This window comes from Gossypium arboreum, chromosome 10 (genome assembly GCF_025698485.1).
Source record: "Gossypium arboreum isolate Shixiya-1 chromosome 10, ASM2569848v2, whole genome shotgun sequence".
Classification (NCBI taxonomy): domain Eukaryota; kingdom Viridiplantae; phylum Streptophyta; class Magnoliopsida; order Malvales; family Malvaceae; genus Gossypium; species Gossypium arboreum.
The window spans coordinates 61,084,076-61,095,491 of record NC_069079.1 but is presented as its reverse complement, the minus strand read 5'-3'; the positions used below and the strand labels follow the sequence as shown (position 1 = coordinate 61,095,491).

The 11,416-nt window shown below is 34.5% G+C and overlaps 1 protein-coding gene across 1 annotated transcript; it reads left to right on the top strand.

Annotated features, from left to right (window-relative positions):
• The first annotated feature begins 285 nt into the window (after nucleotides 1-285).
• On the top strand, nucleotides 286-2,026 carry LOC108464841 (CBL-interacting serine/threonine-protein kinase 7-like). Its single transcript, XM_017765118.2, has one exon. The coding sequence runs from the start codon at nucleotides 544-546 to the stop codon at nucleotides 1,891-1,893; it is 1,350 nt and encodes a 449-aa protein (XP_017620607.1). The 5' UTR covers nucleotides 286-543; the 3' UTR covers nucleotides 1,894-2,026.
• Nucleotides 2,027-11,416: the final 9,390 nt, after the last annotated feature.

Below are 11,416 nucleotides of genomic sequence, written 5' to 3'. Positions count from 1 at the left end.
AATCAAAAATAAGTGAAAGTTTTTAAGTTGAATATGTTCTATGCCTATCTACTTTTTACATATTTGAAATTTAGTTCCGTACTTTTATTTTAAGAAATTTAATTTTCTATTTTTCAGATATAAAATACATGTTTAATTGTTAATTTGGTCAAAGTTATTCTGTTAAATTCAAGTTAATTACAAATCATTATTTTATTACATGACTACTAAATAAGTATTTCTTAAAAGTCAAAATGTCATACTAACTAATTTAGCAATTGGAATTGAAATTTAAAAAATGGAGGGAAAAAAAATTCTTAAATGTAAAAGAACTAAGTTTTAAATATACAAAATATACAGGACTTAAAAGTATATTTTAACCTAATTTTCCAATCAAAACAAGAATCAAATTATACTAGATCTAAAGGGTAGTTTAGGAAGGAAAGTCCCACCAGATTTTAGTCTTTGACAGCGAGAAGCCAACCAAACTTCCCCCCACTATATATCCCAACTAACCGTCTACCTCAACCTCGTTGTGGTACTCCCTATTCGCCGCCATACACCATGCCGTCAGTGGCTCCACTTCCACCACCACCACCGTCGTCTCCGCCGCCGCCACCACCAGAGATACCGACACTCAGCCGTACTAAAACACCAGCAAGTATACTTTTAGGTAAGTATGAATTGGGTCGGTTGTTAGGCCGTGGAAGCTTTGCAAAAGTTCACGAGGCAACTTCTCTTGAGGACAATAACAGCGTCGTGGCGATCAAGATCATAGACAAAACGAAAACAGTAGATGCCGCCATGGAACCGAGGATAATCCGGGAAGTTTCAGCTATGCGCCGCCTACAACATCACCCGAACATTCTTAAAATCCACGAGGTGATGGCCTCAAAGACCAAGATCTACCTCGTCATGGAACTAGCCTCCGGTGGTGAACTCTTCTCCAAAGTGTTACGCCGTGGCCGATTAACTGAATCCGCCGCACGTAGGTACTTCTCCCAACTCGTCTCCGCTCTCCACTTCTGCCACCTAAACGGTGTCGCCCACCGTGATGTGAAGCCTCAAAATCTGTTGTTAGATCAAAGTGGAAATCTTAAAGTTTCGGACTTTGGTCTCTCGGCTCTACCAGAACAGCTAAACGACGTCGGTCTTCTGCATACAGCTTGCGGAACGCCGGCTTATACGGCTCCTGAGGTTGTCCGGAGAAAAGGGTATAAGGGTTCCAAGGCGGATGCTTGGTCTTGTGGTGTCATTTTATTTGTTCTATTGGCAGGTTATTTACCATTTGATGATGGTAACTTGATGACTATGTACAAAAAGATTCAACGAAGGGAGTTCCAATTTCCATCTTGGATATCAAAGCAAGCAAAAGCTATAATATGGCAGCTTTTAGACCCGAACCCCGACACAAGAATGAGCATAGCCAAGTTAATGGAAACTTCATGGTTTAAGAGAACTTCAAAGACGTTTCCATCATCAAACAGCCAACAAGAAAGTTTGTTACATGACAGGAAGTTGAAACATGATATGGTTTGTAATGGAGTTAATGCTTTTGATATAATAGCATTGTCTTCAGGGTTGGATTTGTCAGGGCTTTTAGAAGGAGGGGATAATAAGAGGAAGGAAAGGAGGTATACAACTTCAATGGAGCTGAATGGGGTAATGCAGAGGGTTAGGGAGGTAGGGGAGAGATTGGGGTACAGAGTGGAGAGAGGGAAAAGAGGGCTTATGGGGTTAGGGAAAGGGAGGGTGGTAGTGGTGGTGGAGGTGGTAGAGGTGGCAGAGGTGTTTGTATTGGTGGAGATTAAGGTGATGGATGGTGGGGCAGAGTTTGAGGAAGGGCAGTGGGTGGATCTGGAAGCCGGCCTTGGAGACGTTTTTGTTTCTTGGGATAATGGTGCTTTAGGGTGATGGTGTTTTGTTTGGTAATGTACATGGAAGGTTTTTTTTTCCCTCTTTCTTTCCCCTACTTTTGTTGTATTCATTAGTTATTCTATTTGGTCTGAATCTAGATAGATATAAAAGATGAAAATTATAGTGATAATTTCAGCAGCTGAATAATTTATTATTATTTTGTTGATTTCTTGGCAACTTTCCATAGATTTTGCAGAACTGATAAAATTGGAATCAATTCCAGAAACAGGGAAGAAGCTGAAACATAAAAGTTGATAAAAAAAAAACCGTGGATTAACAGCTAAATTTCACAAACAGGAAAATGTTGTGTGAGTTTTGAAAGCCAGAACTTGTTCTTCTGAGTGTAGAGTTGTAAATCTAATGTAATTGTTGAGGCCCAATTTTGGCCCAACTTAAACCAACCCTAACCAAACCCAATTTAGCCCAACAGACTAAAACTCTAAGCCCAGTCTAAACTTAAACAATTTTCAGCAAAAAAGGAAGGAGAAGAACCCTAGCCGCCGCCCCACCTTAGCCCGCCACTACCAGTTGTCTGTCACTAGCACACCCACTTGCCTCCACCACTTTATGCCTGCAAAAGAAGACAAAAAAGGACAACAAAGAAAAACACCAAAAAATGAAATTCTTTGTATTTTTTTTCTTTGGATTTTGGGCTATATAAAAGCCTTATGTTCATTAAAAGCTGAGAGGGGATTTTTTGGATTCTATCTGATTTTTGGCTAAAAATAGAGGTCGAAAGAAATTGTAAAAGGAAGGATCCCCATTCTTGTACCGAGGATTTTCGTAAATAAAAAAAAACAAAAAGGTTGATTTTCGATCGTATTCTCTTGGTTTTCATTTTGTTCTTTAGTTTTTTTTTATTTCTTTTTATTTTTGTTTACAAATCTATTAAACGAAAGTAGGCAAAAAAATAAAAAAAAGAGAGGAGAAGAGAGTCTTACGGATCCACCTTGTGGCTCGTCGTCGAGTCCTCCTCTCCGATTCGGCATGGTGAACATTTACGATGATGGGTTTGTGAAATCCTAGTGAAAAGGGGATTTTGGGGAGTAAAAGAAAGGAATTTCGGGGGTTTTATTGTTTAGAAAAGTGGTTTTGAAAGATTTAAAAAATATGAATGTATAATAAAAGCTATATTAAATTTAAAGTGATGCAATTAAGGAAGTGGGAGCCGCGTGTTGACCTGCTCAACAGGCTAGAATTGCACATTTCCACCTAAAAGGGAATTTGCATGACAGTCCCTCCCATTTGTACCACCTCTAATTTAATACTATTCCATTTCTTTAATTTTTGCCCTAAACTTTGCGCCACTCCAATTTAGTCCCCGCTTGAGTGCCTTTTTCGGGGTTGGGAACATTGGCACTTTCAGCCCTTGTGCATTTACGCACTCCATTTTAGTTCTTGAGCCTATTTCAACTATTTTATTACTTACACTTTAACCCTTTTATTATTTATTTATTTCAATTTACTTTCTTAATTTTATTTAAGTTATAATTGAGCCCTCTTATTTTTATATATATACATTTATTCATCGGTTTGTCTATTTACATATTTTATTCTTTTTATTTTATTATTTCATTCATTTTCCTATTTATATATTGACCAATCACTCATTTTACTATTATATAAGATTTTAAATTTCATTTTAATTTCAGTTTATTTATTCATTTATTTATTATTATCCCGTATTTTTGCTTTAAAATTTGTTTATTTTTATTTATTTTTTCTTGTTGTACCATCATCATCACGTACATCTATATTGTTTATTTACTTACTATTTTTCATGTATACATTTCATCTATATTGTTGCTCCATTCATTTTTTTTTCCATGATACTTACCTATTTTCATCATATACATTCCATGTTATTTCATCTTCTAGTCAATCTTATTTAATTTGTTAATTTTATGATTTGACCAATAATATTATTTTCATCGTACTACTATTGCCATCATCATATTATTAAACTAACTAATCTTATATTGATTTTGTTACGTTATATATATATATATATATATATATATTTTGTATTTATTTACATTATTATTATTATTATTATTATTTTTTATTACCATTAATTATCATTACTACTACTATTATTTTGTTAGCATATTATTCCTTTTTACCGCATTATTATTTCCTATTCTTTATATATTATTATTGTTATCAACATATGTTATTATTAAGGTACTAGTATTTTCCATTATTATTATTAATATCATTGCTATCATTATTATTATTATTATATTACGATACCTTTTTATTATTATTACTATTGTATTATTATTATTATTATTATTATTATATTTCCTTTTATTTATTATATGTTATTATTTTTACATTAACTAATTTAATATATATGTATTTTAGCACATATATTTTATTTATTTATCATTTACTCTCATTATTATTATTTCATCATCTATTTTATTTATAGTTTTTCTTAGAATAATTTCAAACATTTAGCTTGTTTATTATTTCCTTTCTTATTATTCATTTGACGATTTATTTTATCTTCGTTTTATCGTTATCATTCCTATTTGTGTTTATGTTTATCCTGTTATGGTTGTCAATCTTTATTTGTTATGCATTCTTTATTATTTCGTTTCATTACTTAATTTAGGTTTTATCCAACCCGATAGTAATTCTTTCACAAAAGTAAATATTCCGTATTTGGTAATCCGAGACAATCGTACCCTAACTCTTTGGGTTTCGATTTTTCTCATTTAACCTACATAACGGGATATTCTTTTGAATCATAATCTGAGTCTTAAAAATACTTATTCGCGAAGGTGCGAAGTGTTGTGCCCTAACTTCTTGGGTATCATACTTAGTCATCTCGAAATAAGAATTTGTTTTAAAATAAAGGCGATATTCGGTGTTTGAGAATTCGAGAAAACGTGCCTAACTTCTGGGTTTCGATTTCCTCGTTCACACTAACTAACCGAACATTTTTAAAAAAGGTTAAAATACATTAATAAAAGGCAAGCTCGGTCTCAAAGTTCGAGATATCGTGTCCTAACTTCTTGGACATGGTATTTCATTATTATGAGACGGAAGATCTTTAACCTTTTACAAAGAGAGGGATCGATTTCAAAGTATTTTAAGTTTTCAAGTTTTCGACATTGAGACACTAATTAATCAACTAGGTACCAATTTTGGGCGATCGAGGGTGCTAACCCTTCCTCGTATGTAATCGACTCCGAACTCATTTTCGATTTTAGAGACCAAAAATTATCGTTTTAGTAAATCTTAAATTTTATTAAAATGATTAATCAAGGGTGATCCGATCACACCTCATCAAAAAGGATTGGTGGCGACTCTAGTTTTTTTTTTGTTTTCATTTTCAAAATCCAAGTCGATTCCCGTTTTTTTTCAAAAAAATGGTTATGACAGTAATCATGTAAGAGAAACAGGGATGGCAGAAATCAAAACGAGCATGTTTTGAGTTTAAAGTTATCCCTCTCCACGATGTCTTCTTTATCATACAATGTAACATTTGTTGAAACATAGATTTTCTATCCGTTTGGCCCCAGACCCGTACCCAAATTAAACCAAATAATCCCAAAGCCCAAATAACCCCTAAAAACAAAACAGACTCTAACCCCAATTTGATCAAATTAGTCCAAATTTAGAGTTTCAAAATCTGAAACCCTAAATCACTTAATCTCACCGCCCCCAGTCACATCTCCAGTGCAAGTGGTACATGCCTCCACCGTCATTCGCCTGCAGCATTAAAAGAGAAAGGACAGTGTGCAGAAGAAAGGAGAAAACACTTGTAAAAAAGGGGCTATAAAAACCACAGAGGGATCGAGTGTAAGGGGTTCTTTTTTTTTTGGTTCTTGATTTTCATTTTCTCGTAATACAAAAAGAAGATTAACATCAAAAACAGACTCAAACACTAACTCTAAACCGCAGCAAAACAGATCGAAGACTGAATCGAAGTTTTATCTACTTTTCTTTTCATTTTTAATTTTCTTTTCGAATTTGTTTGTACGTATAATATCCCTTCTATTAAAACAATACACATATATATCGAGTATAATAAAAAAAATAAAAAAAAGGGGAAAAAATTACCTAAGGGCGATTTCCGGCCACCGTGTATGGTGGCCGGCGTGGAGGACGGTGACCGGTCCGACAACGGAGACCTGAGGCTGAGAGAGAGCTGAGGGGCTTGCTTTCTGTTTTTTTAAAGGAATATAGAAAACTGAATTTTTTAAAAAAAAATTTGGGTTTATATAGTGATACAATACTGCGCTGTTTTGGGCTCAACTCACAGCTCCAAAACAACGCCGTTCCGGCACCAACCTGAGGACCCAACCCACTTTGCTGAAGATTCGCGTGTTTTTTAAGCGGAGGGGTTATTTGCGCTTTTGGCCCCTCCGCTTTTTCCTGATCTCGCAATTTAGTCTTTTTTTTATTTTTTTATTTTTTTATTTCAATTTCACCTTAAAATTTATTTTTGGTTTCATTTTGGCCCGCATTCGAACGACGTCGTTTTAAGGGCTCGGGTAAATTGCCCTTTTGGCCTTCTACAGTCGCACGTGCATTCAAATGGGTCCATTTTGTTCTATTTCTTTTTAAAATCGGCCCCAAAATTTCATATTTGTTTCGAATTTAGTCCCTTTTTAGATTTAATGTGGTTCCTATATTATTTTTACCATTTTTATTTTAAATATTATTTATTATTCTATCTACTACTTTCGTATTATTATTATCAGCATATTTTACTATTATTTAGACATTTTGAGTTTTAATTAATACTTACATATATTTTATATATATTCATATAGTTGTTTTTTAATTATTATTCTTAATATATATTTTATATATACACATTTAAATACTATATCATACTCCATATTATGCATATACATATTAACATTATACCATGTATATATTTTTATAAATATTATATATATATATATAATTAATATATTATATATATTGTGTACATACTTTTAGTATTATCATGTATTCATTTTAATATATATGTATGTATCTATGTAATATCATTAATATTTATTTTTTAAAACATTATTATTAGTTTTAGCATGTATATACTATGTAAATATTTCAAATATTGCATTTTTATTATGTATATATTTTTGATACTGAGATACATTTTTTATATTACGTGTATATATCTTTTAATACTGTATTTTTATTGTTATGCATATACCTTAATACTATATCATTTATATATTTTTATTTCTCATATTATCTTATGTTTATGTTTTTTAACTATACCATGTATATAGTACTACTATATATCTATTTATATAGTTATTAATAGTTGTTTTTAATATTATGATTATTTCTAATATGTATGTATTATGTATTTACCTCTAATACTATATATTGTATATTCTTACTATTATCATTACTATATTTATTATTATTATTATTATTATTTGACATATTATTGTTATCACTTTTTTTTCTTTCTTACTATCATTGCATTATTATTATTATTATTTTTATTTATTTTCTCATTACTTAGTTATTTACGTTTCTTATTCATTCATATTTTCGTTATTATTACGCTTTAGGCATTATGTTTATTCGTTTATTCATATGTATCTCAATATATTTGCAAATTTACATTATTCGTCATTATTATTGTTTATATCACCACCTCTGTTATTATTATTATGCATGTTAATCCTGCGATTTGTTCCTCATTTCACCATGTGATTATGATTACGTTGGTCCTTTACTCGACGCATATAATTGTGTTTTCTAAAATAAAACAAGTTTCGTATTTAGATAATTCGAGAAAATTGTGCCCTAACTTACTGGGTTTCAGTTTTTCTCGTTTAATCCAAGTAACGACATAATCCTATAAATCACATTAAGTTGTTTTTATTCGATGCCTTAAAATAATTCTTTCATAAAAGTGATATTTCGTATTTGGTAATTCGAGACAATCGTGCCCTAACTTACTGGGCTTCGATTTTTCTCATTTAACCTAAATAACGGAATACTATTTTAAATCGCTATACGAGTTTTGAAAAATGCTTATTCTCGGAGATACGAAGTGTTGTGCCCTAACTTACCGGGTATGACATTTTGTCACCTCGAAATAAGAATTTGTTTTAAAATAAAGGCGATATTCAGTGTTTGAGAATTCGAGAAAACGTGCCCTAACTTACTAGGTTTCGATTTCTCTCGTTTACTCTAAATAATCGAATACCCTTTTAATAAATTAAAATACGCAAATTTTATATAAAAGGCAAGCTCGCTCTCGAAAATTCAAGATTTCGTGTCCTAACTTACTGGATATGACAGTTCATATTTTGAGACGAGAAGGTCTTTAACATTTGAGCTTTTTACAAAGAGAGATCGTATTTCAAAGTCTTTCAAGTTTTTTTAATCTTCGACACTAAGACACTAATTAATCAACTAGGTACCAATTTTTGGGCGTACCGAGGGTGCTAATCCTTCCTCGTGCGTAACGACTCCCGAACTCATTTTCTGTTTTTCGTAGACCAAAAAATTATCGTTTTAGTAAATCTTAACTTTTATTAAAATGATTAATTTAAGGTGACCCGATCACACCTCACCAAAAAGGATTGGTGGCGGCCCCTCTATTCGTTTTCATTTTCAAAATCTAAGTCGATTCCCGTTTTTCAAAAAAATGGTTACGACAGCATGGCGACTCCACTGGGGAAAATAAGAGAGTCAAGCCACAAGTTGATTAACTTTTGTCTTTTTATCGGAAATTGAAAATTTGGTTTTGAAATACGATCCTTTCATTGCATTTCATCAGCTATTTTTGTGGTTTATGATATAATACCTGCTACGTTGGTTTGAGTCTTTTTGCATATTGCATTGCATGACTGCTGTGGTCACACCCTTTTAAGTGAGAGTGAGAAACTACTCCTTCGTAAGGTCTGCACCTCCGTGCAGGATAGTGGATCGCTTCCGGGATACATCCGTACCTATGTCTTCGTGAGATTTTCATATCCGTGCAGCCATAGGGAAATGTATTCCCCTGGACTGAACTCGGTCTGTATGAGCCTATAATGGGTGAAGATCAAGGAATCTGTTGGTTCAGGTACCTTAACTCTAGAACCGAACCCCATGTAGCGAGCTTTAAGAGCCCATCCTAGGTAGAGCCACTCCGAAACCCTAGTGGTTACCTAAGCAAGTGCTATATTTATTATTCTTTGTTTGCTTTAAACTGTGTATGAAATACTGACCTGCTTTTGTTTTACTTTGATTGTATTTGCATGGCATTTTCATCACAAAAGGTGTTGATTCGCATTCGGTTACTAAATAGATAGCTTATCATGGAAAATGGGTTTTTTGATAAAGTAGAAGACAACGCGGCTGTCCGGATATGGGCTGAGACAACACAATAAGAGAAAGGTGACAGTCTTATCGAGGGGTACGTGTCAGAGTTATGGGATTTTACTCGGATCAGCGTAACTCAGAATAATCTCCAAGAGATGAAAGAAATTTGGGGTCAGTGGGATGACGAGGTCAAACAGTTATCTGCTCGATGTCAAGGTAGATGAACACCTGTTTCGAGCCCTTGCCCAATATTGGAATTCTGCTTATAGTTGCTTCACTTTCGGGAAAGTAGATTTGGCACCTACTATAGAAGAATATACGACCTTGCTCCATTGCTCAAAGATTCAGGTTGACAGAATTTATTCCAGACCTGCTAACGTCCCAGCATTTTCAAAAAAGCTGATGAACATCACAGGGATGAGTGAATAGTGGGTGACAACCCAGATCAAACAAAAAGGAGATTGTAAATCCATTCCTTGGAAGAACCTGAGGGATCTAATCTTAGCACACCCTAACGTGAAGAAAAGGGTAGATGTCTTCGCCCTGAGCATTTATGGACTGGTCATCTTCCCCAAAGCTTTGGGGCATGTAGACGAGGCTGTTTCTGACCTTTTTGACAGGCTTGGTAAAGGAACCACACCTGTACCCGCAATCTTGGCTGAAACTTTCAGATCATTGAATGCTTGTAGAAGAGCGGGTGAAGGGAGATTTATTGGATGTGCACAGCTCTTGTTATCTTGGTTCCACAGCCATTTTTGGAAAGTGGAAAAGGTCTCGTATCGTATCTTCTCTGAAAATTACTCTCCACTGAACGAGTTAGTAGCTACATCGAGGCGAGATGATATTACAGAAGAAAATTGGATGACGGTTCTCCAAAATTTGCAAGAAGAAAACGTTGAATGGAGAGCCCCGTGGATAGTTCCTGATGAAATATTATACCGATGCGGAGGTTTCGATTGGGTTCCCTTGTTAGAAGTATGGGGAGCCATCAAATATGCTCCTCTGCTTGTATTAAGGCAGTATAGATCCAGACAGTTTACACCACCAACATACGGGTTAGCCCAGTGCGAGTTCGTGTTCACAAGGAATAATTACAAAAAGAAAGTTCGCGAGATATCAAATGCCTGGAACCAGACTCGTAGAATGAAAAAGTTTGCTGCCAATCCCATGAATACTCCTGAGTACGACTGATGGAGGGATCAGAGGATTAACGACAACATCCTTACGTCAGATCAAGGGAATCCTCGGTCGATAGAAGAACACTTGAAAGTAATCCCATCTGAGCTAGAAATCATCAGGCAAGATTTCGAGAGAAAGAGTCTGGAGCTAGAGAAAATGATCGAGCAATTGGAGGAAGAAAAAATGCAGCTGGGGTTAGATGTCGATGTCCAGAAATTAGAAGCTGAAAGACTCAGAAAAGGAAAAAACAAGGCTGAAGAGGACTTGGACAGTTTGAAAATGAACTATAAGAAGCTGCGCAGATCAATGAGAACCGCTGGGTTAGGAAAAACATCTGAACAGTGGCGACAGGAAGTTAAAGAATAACAAAGCAAAGCCAACCAATGGGAAGAAAAATTTCGGGATGCTTAAGCTCGAGAAGGTGCTCTGAAAAGAAGTTTGGTAGAAAGCCAAAACGAGAAGGAAGGATTAAAGATTCGGATGTCAGAGTTAGAGAGGTCCTTGTATCAGTATCGTTCGCTTAAATCTGTAATCGAGTTGAAAGCTAGTCAGAGTAGAATCGAAGAATTAAAAGAGAATATAGAAGAACTTAAAACGGCACTGCAAAATCGTAAACTTCAGATTGAACTCCTCAAGGTAGATAACGAGCGATGGAAGGAGCAACTTCATCAATCTCAAGACCAAGTCAGGAGCAGGGACTACGTCATGGGCGAAGCTTTGACTCAAGTGCGAGAAGTGGCTGATCATTTGCAAACATTAGCAGTACAAGCCGATGTGCTAAATTTAAAATACGAGTTGGAATCAGACCGAGGCCGAGAGCTAGCTTGGCTTCTTAGGCAGGTCAAGGCCTTAAGTATCGGGGCCAAGCCTTATATGTAATCTATTCTATATAAAGAAACTTATTTTCTAGAAAAGTTACTCTAATGAAATCGAATTGGAATCAACGTTTTTTTGTATTCATTGCATCCATTACATTCATGCATCAGCATTGCATCATACGTACTAAAACTCACAAGAAACCCTAAAAATCATGACAGTTACCCTA

What these genes read in the sequence shown, in the direction of transcription:
- LOC108464841 (XM_017765118.2), top strand. Translation starts at nt 544, where the DNA reads ATGCCGTCAGTGGCTCCACTTCCACCACCACCACCGTCGTCTCCGCCG.